The sequence below is a fragment of the Papio anubis genome, chromosome 2 (genome assembly GCF_008728515.1).
Source record: "Papio anubis isolate 15944 chromosome 2, Panubis1.0, whole genome shotgun sequence".
In the NCBI taxonomy this organism is placed as follows: Eukaryota; Metazoa; Chordata; class Mammalia; order Primates; family Cercopithecidae; genus Papio; species Papio anubis.
The window spans coordinates 70,992,624-71,009,108 of record NC_044977.1 but is presented as its reverse complement, the minus strand read 5'-3'; the positions used below and the strand labels follow the sequence as shown (position 1 = coordinate 71,009,108).

At 41.8% G+C, this 16,485-nt stretch overlaps 1 protein-coding gene across 4 annotated transcripts in view; it reads right to left on the bottom strand.

Annotated features, from left to right (window-relative positions):
- FRMD4B (FERM domain containing 4B) overlaps positions 1-16,485 on the bottom strand; it is a 361,154-nt gene that overhangs the window by 100,524 nt on the left and 244,145 nt on the right. For all 4 annotated transcript variants that reach the window (XM_009200361.4, XM_003894202.5, XM_009200359.4 and 1 more), the window contains one exon: positions 14,609-14,693. In XM_009200361.4, coding sequence (XP_009198625.2) covers positions 14,609-14,693 — 85 coding nt within the window. The remainder of the gene's footprint in view (positions 1-14,608; positions 14,694-16,485) is intronic.

Here is a 16,485-nt window from a genome sequence, read left to right as displayed (position 1 = left end):
CAGGAGAATTGCTTGAATCTGGGAGGCGGAGGTTGCAGTGAGCAGAGATTGTGCCACTGTACTCAAGCCTGGGTGACAGAGTGAGACATCGTCTCAAAAAATAAAATAAAATAAAGTAATAGATTTATTCTTCCTTGTGGACTGGCTAGTCTTCAAACCAGCTCTGACGTTTAGTGTAGTGACTTTACTTGATCAATATCAGTCTTCTGATGATTAGTTATCATAAGAGGTACATTCACAAGTCTTTTATTTTATTTATTTATTTGAGACAGAATCTCGCTCTGTTTGCCCAGGTTGGAGTGTAGGGGTATGATCTTGGCTAACTGCAACCTCTGCCACCTGGGTTCAAGTGATTCTCCTGTTTCAGCCTCCTGAGTAGCTGGAACTACAGGCGTGCATCACCATGCTCAGCTAATTTATTGTTTTTACTAGAGATGGCTAAATTTTGTATTTCTAGGTTTCAACATGTTGGCCAGGCTGGTCTCGAACTCCTGGCCTCAGGTGATCCACCAGCCTTGGCCTCCCAAAGTGCTGGGACTACAGGCATAAGCCACTGCACCCAGCCCATTCACAAGTCTTAATACAGAACTTACAGCTTACAACATTCAATTTCTGTTACTGATCCTTTAAATTATTTCTAAATCTTGAAATGAGTTGAGGATTAAAACACATATACTCATATGCGTGTACACACATACATACACACACACACACACTTTCACATACGCAAACACTTTGAAATCCCAAATGCTAAAACTCAGCCAGGTTAGCAGATATTCTGAATGTATTTTAGTTCATGGTACTACTAAAATTGTTGGTTGCTGAACTACATGGAATAATTCCAGGACAAGAACCATAAAAGTGATGCTGACAGTAATGGACAGGTTACAGAAAAATATGCTTCATGTTCTGTTCAGTTAAATTGTGCTGAGACTAATCCTCTTATCTCAAGGCATTATAAATATGGATAGTAATGGGTCTCTCCATGAATGTGTGCTTTAAAAGTCTCTTTGCCATAAACAGGCAGCTAGAACGCTACAAAAGCATCAAAATATCTTCCTAAGTTTTAGGAGAACCCTTCTCAGAAACAGTCACAGTTTGATTATTCAGAAGCTCTTTATTGACTTTGGGAATTCGTTTTTCCAATTTTTCTTCCATTCCTTCTTTGGTGCTGCCTACATGGTAATTTTAGCTCTAGGAAAAAGAAAGAAGGAAAGTCAACTATATTCAGGGCAGTTTGGCTGAATGGTTGGGATGGGAACCCATACCGGAAGACTTGGCTAGAATGAGGTTTCATGATCAACTGAATTCCCTTAATGTAGTATATGCTCAATGTCCCTCTCTCCTGGAGGCAATCAAAAGTTGATGACTTATTTCTTTGGAATTCTAAGAAAAAATGTTTGAATCTAACAGCATAGAAGTATGTCAACCTATCATTGCAACTAACTTTACAGTGATTTTCCTAAATGTCTCCAAAAGACACTTAGAGCAAGGATGGCAGCAGAGGTTATAACAGATACGCTGAGACTCCTGTGCTTTAAAATCTGATCATGCACTGCTAAAATTGTATTCTGATAGGTTCAGCATATTAAATTTCAAGGTTATAAGTATAGTATCAACTCTGGAAATTGAATTTAGAAACAGTAGCTCCACCTTAGGGAGAGAAAACAGAGTAAGATTGAAAGCTGAAAATGTCTAATTTTATGGTTGTTACTCAGAATTGATTTTTAATTTGGCTTGATCTTTTCACATGCCTATTTTGCAAAATTTGATCAATTTAGTTACTAGTGTAAACTACATTTATTTTGCTCACTTGACAAATATTTACTGCGGGCCTATAGTGCATGCCAGGTTCTGTGCCAGTGTTTGGGAGATAAAGATGAACCCTGGTCTTACGAGTTAGTGTAATTGCGGGGAGTGACTGATGCATAAAGGAACAATTCAACGTAATAGAAACAATTAGAAGAATTATTTAAAGGATGTTTTGGAGGTGGAAAGAATTTAACCCCCTGTAGGAAATGGTGGTGATAGACAACGAAAAAAAAAAAAAGAATTTCTTAAGGGGCAGAGACTCGAGCTGAATTCAAAAGGATGGGTGGAAATTTGCCAAATGAAAATAAAGGGAGATGGGAAGGCGTTCAGTAGAAGGACAAGTATATCAAAAAGGCACGGAGGCTTGAGAAAGACAAGGATGCATCATCAGGGAAGGAGGAGTTATTTCAGTATGACCACAGTGGGAGTGTGGAAAGAGCCCAGAGTGATAAGCCAGGGCTTGCATGTCCTATGAAGGGGCTTGCTACACAATAGCAGTGGTAATAATAGCAAAAATATAAATAGCAAAATGGAGTCAGACACTCTTTTATATAGTTTGCATATATGTTAACTCATCCACTGAGGTAGAAACTGTTATTATTCTCACTTTAAAATTGATGAAACAAAGTCTTAAAAATATAAGTATGATGCCCAGGACAGAGCTAAGGCCAGACTCCCCACCCCTCCATTATGTACCTCCTCTGTAGCTGGCAGGGGCTGGCTAAGATGTTAAGCAGGAAAGATGGCTGCTTGTTGATTTCACATTCTAAAATGCCTCCATTCTGCCATCTATTTGTTGATTCTTTATTATTTTATTTTTATTTTATTTTATTTTATTTTATTTTATTTTATTTTTTTTTTTGAGACTGAGTCTGGCTCTGTCGCCCAGGCTGGAGTGCAGTGGCCGGATCTCAGCTCACTGCAAGCTCCGCCTCCCGGGTTTACGCCATTCTCCTGCCTCAGCCTCCCGAGTAGCTGGGACCACAGGCGCCCGCCACTTCGCCCAGCTAGTTTTTTGTATTTTTTAGTAGAGACGGGGTTTCACCGTGTTAGCCAGGATGGTCTCGATCTCCTGACCTTGTGATCCGCCCGTCTCGGCCTCCCAAAGTGCTGGGATTACAGGCTTGAGCCACCGCGCCCGGCTATTTTATTTTTGAAATGGAGTCTCGCTCTGTCACCCAGGCTGGAGTGCAGTGGCACCATCTCAGCTCACTGCAACCTCTGCTTCCCCAGTTCAAGCAATTCTCCTGCTTCAACCTCCCAAGTAGCTGGGACTACAGGTGCAGGCTACCATGCCTGGCTAATTTTTGTATTTTTAGTAGATACGGGGTGACACTATGTTGGCCAGGCTCGTCTCGTACTCCTGGCCTCAAGTGATCCACCTGCCTTAGCCTTCCAAAGTTCTTGGATTACAGGCATGAACCACTGAACCCAGCCTATTTGTTGATTTTTTAATCATTCACTCCTTCGTTTACCCATTCAATAACCTTTTATCTAACATCTAGGTCCTACAGATTCCTACATAAAGGAAACCTGGTCCCAGTCTCACTGTGCTAGTTTATATTTAATGCAATTAAAATGTGAATTTTCAAGGCCTTCCTATGCTCTTTCCCCAGGCTGCATACTGATTCTTAAAACAGAAGAACATATGGCATGAGGATGAAGAGTGGACAAGAGGTCAAAGTAGCTGAAATATATAAAATGCTAAAAGTGTAACAAAACTGATCCCAACCAAGCAATTGATCTCAACCAAACAAAAATGTATGCACAAAAGAAATATGTCAAAATAGTACAATTTATGCTGTAATATTGAGATTATGGATCTTTTTGATTTGTTGTACTTTTCTGCATTTTCTAAATTTTCTACAATTACTAAGTATTACCTTTACAATAGGAAAAAACTACAAGTTGTCTTTAGTAGCAAGCCTTTTGCTGTTCTAGATAAGGCAATTAGAAATTTTCAACATTCACTGAATTTTATCCAGTGAGAAAAATGCCCAAGTGCCAAGTGTTTTTGTAATGGATGAAAAGTGATAAGCAAAATGCTTTTATTCTCTCTCTCTCTCTCTTTTTTTTTTTTTTTTTTTTTGAGACAAATTCTCACTCTGTTATCCAGGCTGGAATACAGTGGCACAATCATGGTTCACTGCAGCCTTGACCTCATGGATTCAAGTGGTCCTCCTGCCTCGCCATCCCAAGTAGCTAGGACCACAGGCATGTACTATCACACCCAGCTAGTTTTAAAATTTTTTGTAGAGACAGGGTCTCACTATATTGCCCGGGGTGGTCTCGAACTCCTAGGCTCAAGTGATCCACCTGCCTCAGCCTCCCAAAATGCCAGAATTACAGGTGTCATCTACCATGCCCAACCATTTTTATTATCTTGATACAGCTTTGAAGAGGTAAATTTTAATGAATATACTGATTTTTTCTTTATTTTTCTGATTTAAAACTAATTCAAGCTACCTGTTAAAAAATTGGAAAAGTATAACTTAGAAAGCAAAAGCTTTTCCAATCTCATTCTCAGAAATAATAAACATTTATACTATGCTGTATTTTTATATTTCTTCCTAGGAGTATATTTCATATACATAAGCAAATAATAAAGTTAAAAACAATAATACTATATTCACTGTTCTGTACCTTCTTTTAACATTGAACAATGTTAGACTGTTTCATGTTAGTTAAGGAAGGTTAGCCTATCTTGTTAATGGCTGTACAATATCCTATCATATTAATGATTTGTAATTTATATAATGAACTCCTATTAAAGTATATTTGGGCAGTTTCCAGTTTCTTACTATTAGAAATAATAATGTAAAATATGTTTTTATAGATATATTTTCCTACTTCAATAAAACCTTCCAAAGAATAGATCCCTATGGTTGGTAGAGTCCTGGATGACAAGATGTATTCTTTTTTTTTTTTTTTTTTTGAGACAGGGTCTTGCTCTGTTGCTCAGGCTGGAATGCAGTGGCACAATCACGGTTCTCTGCAGCCTCAAACTCCTGGGCTCAAGTGATCATTCCACCTCAGGCTCCTGAGTAACTGGGACTACAGGTGTGCACCATCATGCCTGGCTAATTTTTTTTATGGTTTGTAGGAACAGGGTTTCACCATGTTGCCCAGGCTGGTCTCAAACTCCTGGGCTCAAGCAATCCACCTGCCCTCAGCCTCCCAAAGTACCACGCCTGGCCTTTGGATGTACTCCTTTTATTATTATTTATTAATTTATTTGAGACGGATACTTGCTCTGTCGCCCAGGCTGGAGTGCAGTGGCGCCATCTAGGCTCACTGCAACCTCTGCCTCCTGGATTCAAGCAATTCTCCTGCCTCAGCCTCCCGAATAGCTGGGACTACAGGCACGTGCCACCACACCCGGCTAATTTTTGTATTTTTAGTAGAGATGGGGTTTCGCCACGTTGGCCAGGATGGTCTTGATCTCCTAACCTCATGATCCACCCGCCTTGGCCTCCCAAAGTGATTTGATTACAGGTGTGAGCCACAGCGCCCAGTCATTGAACAGCATTTTCAAAAGTGTGGTCGGCAGTCCATTAATAAGTATTGCTTTAAAAAAGAATTTCACATACAGTAAGTTTGGAAAATATTAGGTTAAACCACATCAAATAGGTTTATTTATTGCAGGACTTCTTGACGCCTGCCTGTATTATTTGTTTTACTTTTTAGAGGCAGGTCTTGCTCTGTCACCCAGGTGGGAGTGCAGTGGCATGTTGATGGCTCACTGAAGCCACAAACTCCTGGCCTCAAGTGATCCTCCCACCTCTGCCTCCTGAGCAGCTAGGATTACAGGCACACACTGCCTTACTTGGCTATTTTTAAAATTTTTTGTAGACACAGGGTCTTGCTATGTTGCCCATGCTGATCTTGAACTCCTGCCCTCAGGTGATCCTCTTAATGGGTCTCCCAAAGTGTTGAGATTATAGGAGTGAGCCACCTCATTGGCCCCAAATTGCTTCTTTTTTTTTTTTTTTGAGACAGTGTCTTGCCCTGCCGCCCAGGCAGGAGTGCAGCAGCACAATCTCAGCTCACTGCAACCTATTCCTCCTGGGTTCAAGTGATCCTCCCACCTCAGAGTCTCAAGTAGCTGGGACTACAGGCACTGCACCTGGCTAATTTTTTTTAATTTTTTTGTAGAGATGGGGTTTCACCATGTTGTCCAGGCTGGTCTTGAACTCCTGGGCTCAAGTGATCTGCGCGTCTCAGCCTCCCAAAGGGCTGGGATTAGAAGCATAAGCCACGATGCCCTGCTCCAAATTGCTTTTTATACTACTTTGGGAAAGAGTAATCAGTAACATCAAGGGATTTCAGGCATGCTCAGTCTCTCCAAGGTCCCTGACATCTTTTAGAAATATTATGTCTTAGTGTCTTACAAAGTATCATCAGACACATTACCTTTAAATTAAACACAACACATACCATCACATAAAGGATGAGGGTAATAAATAAACAAATAAACACAACACATACTACACACATACAAATGAAAAAATCCTTAAGACTTAGGATTTTAGGCCACAGGAAGGTATATTTGTTAAGTATTTTACTGATAATGCAGCACTCATCAGAGGCCCTGACCCTTAATAGGAATGCAATGATGTTTTAATTGAATGAAGGAATGAATGAAGACAGAAAAATATGGTTTCTGGGGCCAGACTACATAGATCTGATCACTCCACTACTAATAAACTACTCAAGTTTAGCCAAATTGTTTAACCTACTTATACCTCCATTTCCTTATTTATTGAAGTAGTAATAAATAACAGTATCAGTTGTTGTGAGTGTTAAATGAGCTAATACACACAAAAAAATCAGTGCTTTCTATTTGGTGAGTTCTTTATTGTTTCTTTTAGAGACAGGGTCTTGCTCTTTTGTCCAGGCTGGGCTGCAGTGGCATGATCATGGCTCACTGTAACCTTAAACTCCAGGCTCAAGTGATCTTCTTGGCCCAGCCTCCTGAGTAGCTAGAACCATAGGCACATGCCACCATGCCCGGCTAAGGGTGAGCTCTTAAGAGATGAGTTGCTATCCTCCTCCTCCTCTTCCTCCTCCTCCTTCCCACCTCTGCAGAAAAGGGAGCTGAGGCTGTGTATGGTCTCTACAACAGAGCACCTCATAAGCCCTACTTGCTTTTCCACATTTTCTGTCTTTTCATTATTACCGTATTTATATACACACCAGAAGAGACAAGATGGCCAATACTATTTTAATTTGCCAAGCCTGTCTTCAGATTGCTGATTTTAAAAAAAGGGGTGTGGTAGTCCATGTTGGCTGATCACTAAAATCACAGATACGGTCAAGGACACCTCCAAGAATAATGACCTGGAGCAAGCCTACAGTCCTGCTTCATGCATTTAGGCTTTTCCTAGCAGGAGCAGGTTGCCCAAGGTAGACCACAGCCATGTTGAAGGCTTCCCAGTTTCCCCAGTGTCAGTTTCGGCATTTCCACATCACCACACCTGGCACAGGTGGTTGTTTTGTGAAGGCAAGGTGTGCCCCTCTGCATTCTCACCAAGGAAGCCAAACAGGTTCAGGGGCCCTCGCTTGAACAACAACCCAGACAGCAGCATGCAGTCTCCTCTGAAACGCTTGACCCACAGGGACAGTTCCTACCTAGTTTTCTTACAGGTTCTCTTCCAGCATGAGTGCTAGCGTACTCTTGAAATATCCCTCTAGAAGTGGTGCTTTGTCCCAAGTCCAGCCTATAAAAGTCATCTGGCCCCTAATGTACAGAAGCACCTTATTAACTACTATGGACTAAGAGCATCAATGTGTACAACAATGTTCAGAATTAAAGGAAAGAGGGAGTTTAAACTCAGGATGTCACAGATATGCCTCCTCCATGAATAGACACACGATGCCAGAGTACATGACATTAACCACTGTACTTGCTGCCTGTCATTGAGCATGTCCATGACATTAACCACTGCAAACTCTGCCTTCTGGGCTCAAGCGATCCTCCCACCTCAGCCTCCCAAGTAGCTGGGACCACAGGTACATGTCACCAAGCCTGGCTAATTTTTGTATTTTTTGTACAGATGGAGTTAGTTATGTTGCCCAGACTGGTTCTGAACTCCTGAGTTCAAGCAATCTGCCACCCTGGCCTCCCAAAGTACTGGGATTACAGGCATGAGCCACCATACCTGGCTGAAATTTTCTTCTTCTTCTTTTTTTTTTTTTTGAGACAGAGTTGCACTCTTGTTGCCCAGGCTGGAGTGCGATGGCGTGATCTCGGCTCACCACAACCTCTGCCTCCCAGGTTCAAGCAATTCCCCTGCCTCAGCCTCCCAAGTAGCTGGGATTACAGCCATGTGCCACCATGCCGGGCTAATGTTTTTTGTATTTTTAGTAGAGACGGGGTTTCTCCATGTTGGTCAGGCTAGTCTCAAACTTCCAACCTCAGGTGATCCGCCCGCCTCAGCCTCCCAAAAGTGCTGAGATTAGAGGCGTGAGCCACCGCGCCCGGCCTGAAATTTTCTTCTTAACATATAATTCTCACTCATTCTTTGATGAAGGTTGTAATTAGTGTTGACTAAGTATTGTTAAGTGTTATTCAGTAATACCTGGAAAATGAAATTTTTAACTTTGTGGATGTTTAATTTCTTAGTAAATGTAGGTATTTTCATGTGTTTCCCCCTAGTCAAATTACACACTTTTGCTTTTTGCTTGACTTCTTAGGAAACAAGAGTTATCAGCATACTCATTCATTTGTTGAGTTAGTCAACAATCCACTGAATTGTTTGACATATTTCACATATAAAATTTTGCTGGCCGGGCGCAGTAGCTCATGCCTGTAATCCCAGCACTTCAGGAGGCTGAGGTGGGCAGATCACAAGGTCAGGAGTTTGAGACCAGCCTGACCAACATGGTGAAACCCCGTCTCTACTAAAAATACAAAAATTAGTTGGGTGTGGTGGTGCGTGCCTATAATCCCAGCTACTCAGGAGGCAGAGGCAGGAGAATAGCTTGAACCTAGAAGGCGGAGGTTGCAGAAAGCTGAGATCGTGCCACTGCACTCCGGCCTGGGTGACAGAGTGAGACTCTGTCTCAAAAAAAAAAAATTTGCTTAGAGTGCTTAGAGTATTTTTCACAAAAGTGAAACATCTTTATTCCTTTTTCAGACCATCCTGGATACCCAAACTCAGAAACAAGGCACAATTATTTCTTTCAACACATTGAAGTGTCACCATCGGCTTATTCTCTATGCAGTACGGGTAATGATATTACAAAACTCATTGGGAGCCACCAGTTTTTCAAATGACATGCTCATAAGGCTGAATTTTATAAATCCATATGTATGTAGCTATGCAGAGCTTCAGCAACTGTATCAAATCTTATCACAAGTCATATTTCTTACTAAACAAGTATGTAAGAAGACATTGTGGTTTTATCAGTATTTGTAAATAAGAGCTCTCTTTTCTTGCCTGTGTATTTCTGTTTTCAGCGGAAGGAAGGAAGTAGCTGTAGGGGAAAGCTGTCTGGCAGAGAAGAAATGTGTGTAGGGTGTGATCAGAGGTGTCGAACATCTCACTGGTGAGAAGAATGCCCTCTGTGCAGTGTGGTGGGATGGGGGTGGGGGGGCGTTCACTCTCAGATCTAGCTGAGTCCTGAGTTAACAGTAGCTACCAACCATCAGTGACTCACTTTTGCCAATAAATAAATCCACCTACGAGTGTTCTACAGCTGAAACTACGTTCTCATAAAACTTCTTTGCCTCTGTGGCCATGGTTCAGCTGATACTCCTTATGTGGAATGTTTTTGAATAATCATACGTCTTAAGAAATTACTTGAAAGCTGCTTTATCCAAACAGCTACCTGATCCTGGAACATCTCTTGGAATTTGTTACCAGCCATCTGCATTACATGTATATATTTGGAGACGGAGTCTCGTTCTGTTGCCAGGTTGGAGTGCAGTAGTGTGATCTCGGCTCACTGCAACCTCCGCCTCCCAGGTTCAAGCGATTCTCCTGCCTCAGTCTCCAGAGTTGGTGGGATTACAGGCGCCTACTGTCACACCCAGCTAATTGTGGTATTTTTTTGTAGAAACAGGGTTTCACCATGTTGGCCAGGCTGGTCACGAACTCCTGACCTCAAGTGATCCACCTGCCTTGGCCTCCCAAGGTGTTAGGATTACAGGTGTGAGCCACCACACCCAGCCATCTGCATAATAATTAGATAGAAAATATCCAACTCTAAATTCCTACAGATAAAAATTTAAAAAAATTATCTCAGTAACAGTCATAGTGCCTTACAATATTATGTTCTGTAAAAGTTCTAAATTATCTGACAAGTCATGAAACACTCCCATTTAGAAAGGAGCTCCTAGGCCAGGCACGGTGGTTCACACCTATAATCTCAGAACTCTGGGAGGTTGAGGCGGGTGAATCACTTGAGGTCAGGAGTTTGAGACCAGTCTGGCCAACATGGTGAAACCCCGTCTCTACTAAAAGTACAAAACATTAGCTGGGCTTGGTGGTGGGCGCCTGTAATTTCAGCTACTCGGGAGGCTGAGGTAGGAGAATCACTAGAACCCAGGAGGCAGGGGTTGCAGTGAGTTGAGATCGCACCACTGCACTCTAGCCTGGACAACAAGAGTGAAACTCCATCTCAAAAAAAAAAAAAAAAAGGAGCTCCCAGCAACTGACATTCATAAAATGCAACAGCATTTAAAGGAATTCTGCTTTTCCTTGCTTTCTCAAGACAAACAGAATTTAGCATATAGAGGTACAAGAGAAATGTCAGGAGTTGAAAATCTGCCTTCTAACCATCTTTGCATTAGCAAGAGAAAACACTGGATCAATGCCAACAAAGCAGTGAAAAATATTACAAGGAGCAATTGTATTTCTCTACATAGGAGAGGATGGCCAACTGTGGTTTATGAAACGTGCTCCTGACTCAGTAAACGCTGTGTTTGAAAAGCTGTGTTTGTTATATAGGTGTCTACTCATCAGTCAATCCTTAGAGTTCTTAGGAAAACCTGAGTCTCGAAAAGAGGGCTGTAGTAAAGCCTTTGATGCTGGGAACATTTTACTTTCCCCATAGACTCAGCCAAAAACTCTGCTTTGAATATTTATACTTCCAGCCAAGATGGAGTAACAGGGACTGAATTTATCCTCTTAACTGAAAAAAAACAAAACCAAAAACAGACAAAATATATAAAACAACAGTTTTCATAACACTGAATATCCAGCAATGAAGATAGTGAACCTTGAACAAGGCGAGCCCTATGATTGCCCCCACTACTGTCAAGAGACGGCTCCAGGCTGTGGAAGGAGAAACACAACGGAACACAGCGAACTCCCTGAGCTAAGGAGATGGAGCAACTCCTTAGTCCAGGAGATCAAAATGAATAGAATTTGCAGAACAGACTGCCAGAGAAAAGAGAGCTGTGAAGAGAGAGAACCCTGAAAATCTATAGAGGGTGTCCTTTGAGGATTCAGTAGAGCACTGATCATTCCATGCACTGAAAGAAACTACCCAAAGTGGGATACCATCTGAAACCATAAGAGGGAAGAGTGCCTCATCCTTACACAGGGCTGGAGGTGGTGCCTATTCCCACCAGCCAAACTAAAAAACATAATTCACGGGGCATTGAATAGAGTACTCAGGAAGATCAGTATGCAGAATAATTAGCTACAGAATGAGCACTGCTCTGGGCTAGCCTAACAAATAATAAAAGCAAGACCTGAAAAAACCAATCCATATTTGAGTAACTAAACTGCATCCCGAAACCAAACATCAAGAATATTTATAGGAATAAAAAAATATATAGCATTCAAAAAGATACAATTAATAATGCCTAGCATCCAATCAAATACTGCCAGGCATGCAAATAGGCAGAAAAACATCACCCAAAATACAGACAAAAATCAATCGAAAATACCCAGAGCTGACACAGACATTAGGGTAAGCAGACAAAGGCATTAAAACCATTATTATAACTATATTTAATATGTTCAAAAAGTTAAATAGTCACATGCAAGATGTAAAAAAGATCCAAATCAAACCTCTAAAGATAAAAACTCACGCCTGTAATCCCAGCACTTTGGGAGGCTGAGGTGGGCGGATCACCTGAAGTCAGGAGGTCGAGACCAGTCTGACAACATGGTGAAACCCCATCTGTACTAAAAATACAAAAACTTAGCTGGGTGTGGTGGCACATGCCTGTAATCCCAGCTATTCGGGAGGCTGAAGCAGGAGAATCGCTTCAGTCCGGGAGGTGGATGTTGCAGTGAGCCAAGTTTGCGCCATTGCACTCCAGCCTGGGCAACAAGAGTGAGACTCCATCTCAAAAACAAAACAAAAACAAAAACAAAAACTCTGATGTACAAAATGGGATTAATGGCAGGTTAGATTACAAAAACCAGATGAGTGAAACTGAAGACAAAGAGAAACTATACAAGATATCATATTCCCCCAAATCCCCACAAATGCAAAGCATCACTGTGTGACAAGTTCAACTGGCCTAGTATATGTGTAACTGGGCTTCGCAAATGAGGCATACATGAGGCCAAAAAAAAAAAAAAAAAAAAACAAAAAACTGAAGAAATAATGGCTAAAATGTTTCTGAATTTGATGACAACAAACCAAGATGCTCAATAAATGCCAATGACATACACACATACAGAAACACATGAAGAAAGCTATATCAAGGCACCTCATAATAAAATTCCTCAAAGCAGGCCAGGTGCAGTGGCTCACATCTGTAATCCCAGCACTTTGGGAGGCTTGAGGCGGGTGGATCACCTGAGGTCAGGAGTTTGAGACCAGCCTGGCCAATATGGTGAAACCCCGTCTCTACTAAAAATACAAAAATTAGCCGGTTGCGGTGGTGCACACCTATAGTTCCAGCTACTCGGGAGGCTGAGGCAGGCGAATTGCTTGAACCTGGGAGGCAGAAGTTGCAATGATCTGAGATGGCGCCACTGCACTCCAGCCTGGGTGACAAAGCGAGACTCCATCTTTAAAATAAAAAAAAAAAACAAAAAAAAAAAAACAAACTTGCTCAAAGCAGAAAAAAGAAAAAGAGAAAAATTTAAAAGCAGCTAAAGAAAAAGATATTCCATACAGAAACACAAAGATAAAGATGACAGCAGACTTCTCATCAGAAACAATGCAAGCAAGAAGATAGTGAATCAATATTTCTAAAGTACGGAAAGAGAAAAACCGCCAACACAGAATCCTACATCATGTGTAATAGTTTCCAAAACCAAAGGCAAATAAAGATGTCTTCAGGTACAAGCTGAAGGAATTCACCACCAGTATGCCCACACTATAAGAAATGCTAAAGGAAGTCCTCTAGGCAGAAATAATCATAACAGACAGAAATATTAATCTACACAAGTGAATAAAGAGCAATAGAAATGCCAACTCCATGGGTAAATATGTAAGACTTTTGGTACTGTTTAAATTTCTTTAAAGTTAATTGAATATTTACACAAAAATAATAATGTCATGTGCATCTGTAACTTATCAAAAAGTAAATTGTATGACATCAATCACATAAGGGCTGAGAGGAGAAAAATGGAAGCATACTATTGTAAGATTGTTATACTACATGTGAAGTGGTATAATATCATCTTGAAAGTAAATCTGATAAGTTAAAAATGTATCCTATAAACCCTAAAGTAACCATGGAAATAACAAAGAGTTATAGCTAATAATCCAACAAAAGAGGTAAAATGAACACATAACATGCTCAATAAACCTAAAAGAAGGCCTGGAAACAGGCATGCAGTCTGGAGAGGGAATTCTGAGATCCCAAGCATTGAGATCATAACGTACAAGGGAGGAGCCAGGCTCCACTGGGCATCTCTTGGCCCGTGGTTTCCCTTCCCTTCCTCAGGAAGTTGCTTGAGGAGACCACAGTGAAGGCTTTTAAAGCTATGCTAGTCTGCAAAGAGAAAAGACAAAAAACTGAGAGTGTTTAAAAACTTTTTTTTGTTGTTGTTTTTGTTTTTGAGACAAAGTCTAACTCTGTCACCCAGGCTGGAGTGCACAAGCTCGGCTCACTGCAACCTCCGCCTCCAGGGTTCAAGTGATTCTCCTGCCTCAGCCTCCCAAGTAGCTGGGATTACAGGCACACGCCACCACGCCTAGCTAAGTTTTGTATTTTTAGTAGAGACGAGGTTTCACTGTGTTGGCCAGGCTGGTCTCGAACTACTGACCTCGTGATCCGCCCATCTTGGCCTCCCAAAGTGCTGTATTACAAACATGAGCCACTGTGCCCGGCCGTAAAAACTTTTATAGCAATTTGACATGGCTGTAACATCCCAGCATGGGATTATTTTTCTAGCAATGCATGTTTATTGAATTTTATAAAAGTGATCTGTCCTTGATGCATTAGATAGAAATAAAAAACAATAAGAGAAAAACCCTGTCCCTTACCACAGATAACTGAGATACTGCTTGAAAACATGTGGCTGTGAGCAGCCTTCCTTCCCTAGATTTAAGGTGGCTCATGTGTGCAGGGATCAGAAGGCAGAAATTGAACTGAAATAAGGCTGGTTTTGAATTACTGTAAGTATAGGGCATACCTTATTTAAAAAGATTTCTGGCCTAGACGTTTTGATTATAATCTGATTGATCCATCTTTCTGTCTTTCTGGGTCACTCTGTCAATTATATGCTGCATTTAAAGTAGTGGGGATTGTGTATACTCAGGAATCCCCTGCAGAGGGTTGTCTTTCCCACTCAGAATTTGAGAAAAGATGTCATTTGTGTATGTGTGTAGTTGGGGGGTAGGACATACTCATCGAAAAGACAAACGGGGCACCTACCTTGTGCACGCAGGCCTTTGCATTCAGGAAAAACAGCTCCACGGTAGTTTTATCCTTTAAAAACGATATGCTCTCAATGTAAAACCTGAAAAACAGCAAAGGAGTTTGTTCCTTCAGATTTATTTTCATCTCTCAGCATTCCTCATTCAGTGTTCCCTGAAAGCAGCGCGAGAATTTTGAGAAACCTGAGGAAGGTTGTGCGTTCTTCTCCTTTTTAAAAGAAATGTGCACCACACGTAAGTACGTGATGGATGTATGTGTATGTATGCCTAAAATCTCTTTCGGCATGTTTTTGTGTCTTGGAAGGTGAGTTACAGAGAAACCCCCAAGGTAACCAACCAAAAACAAACGTTTATTTGTGTTGCTCATTCTTTGAGACCTGTTCTGGGAGTTCATAATAATACCTCAGACAGCTTCAAAAGAAAAGCCCAGGTGAACCCAGAGTTGAAAGCTGAAGTCAGCTGAGCAAGCACCACCTAACCCAACCCCAAACCCTGCTTGAGGCTCGGGGATTTTTAGACGGAGGGGCCTCAGGGCCTCACGCCTACCTGACCCCCATCCACTGGGTGAGTTTCAATCACACTTTTCAATCACTCTTTTCTTCCTTCCCATCCTTCCAGGCCCTGGGTTTTCCTTTGGCTCAAAGCCAATCTCTCAGCAACCATCAATCTTGGTCTTTTCTCATGCAAATCAGGGTATTCTGGGCCTCACTACTCCACTCCCTTTCTACGATTTTGCTTGTTCAATCTGTGAGACCACAGGTTGCAGGCAGGCCCCTCTCTCAGGAGAGCTCTGACAGCTCCGGGGTGAGGAGGGGAGGAGGCTGAGTCTTGAACAACTCTGTTTTCGTAATCCTGTACTGATGAGGCCAGCTTGCAAAGGCTGGCGCTCTGTGGTGGGCGAGCGGGCAAGCTAGGGGCCCGAAGTTTTCCTCACGTTCTGGAGCATTGGTGGATGAATAATGCATGAAGGGCCATCGAGCCCCAAGACAGCTCACTGCTTTGAGTCCGAAAGGGAATTTACTCTCAGACCAGTGAGAGAGAAGGCAAAGCTGGGCTAGGAAGTGGCCAGGTGGACCTATCCTTAGCTCTGCGGAATCCTGAGGGGGCTTGAGCCTTTGCTTCTCTTTTTCTCCCTTTCCACAGTGATGATACCTTTGATAAATAAATGCAGCTGAAAGGGCTGTGAAAGATTTTATCACTGAGACGGTAAAAACGTTCGAAACATTCCACCCTTTAACGTTGAGTCATCAAGGGAAGTTCCAGAAAGAGAACAAATCCTTTATATTTTTACTTACAAGCTTTTATCTCACTTATAAGTGAGGTTAATGAAGATGGAGGAGTGTCGGATTTATGAGAAGAGAAAGTTAAGTAGGAAGGCGGTTAAGGAAATGAGGAGTTGGGGGGAAAATAGGCTTTGGAATCCAAAAGATCGAGATGTAGTGTTTCAAGTCCACCATTTATTAGCTGTATGATAATAATGTTTCTTTGTGTCTTTCTAAATTGGGTGTCTTACCTCTGAGGAAAGAACAGAACTTTTATCTGAAGAATTCCAGTTCTTTCAATTTATCAGGTCTAGAGAGGCATTAAAATGGACAGCAATCAAGTCCTATTTCCCTCCTTGAGCTATGTATTTTTCTCCAGAAACTGCCTGGTATAGCCAAAACTAGCTGCACTGGACACATTAGTGTCCACTACCCCGGACACTATAACCCACATCCTGTAGCTCAACAATGGATAGCCAGGCCAGACGCAGTGGTTCACGCCTGTAATCCCAGCACTTTGGGAGGCCAAGGCGGGCAGATCACTGGAGGCCAGGAGTTCCAGACCAGCCTGGCCACCATGGTGAAACTGTCTCTACTACAAATACAAAAATTA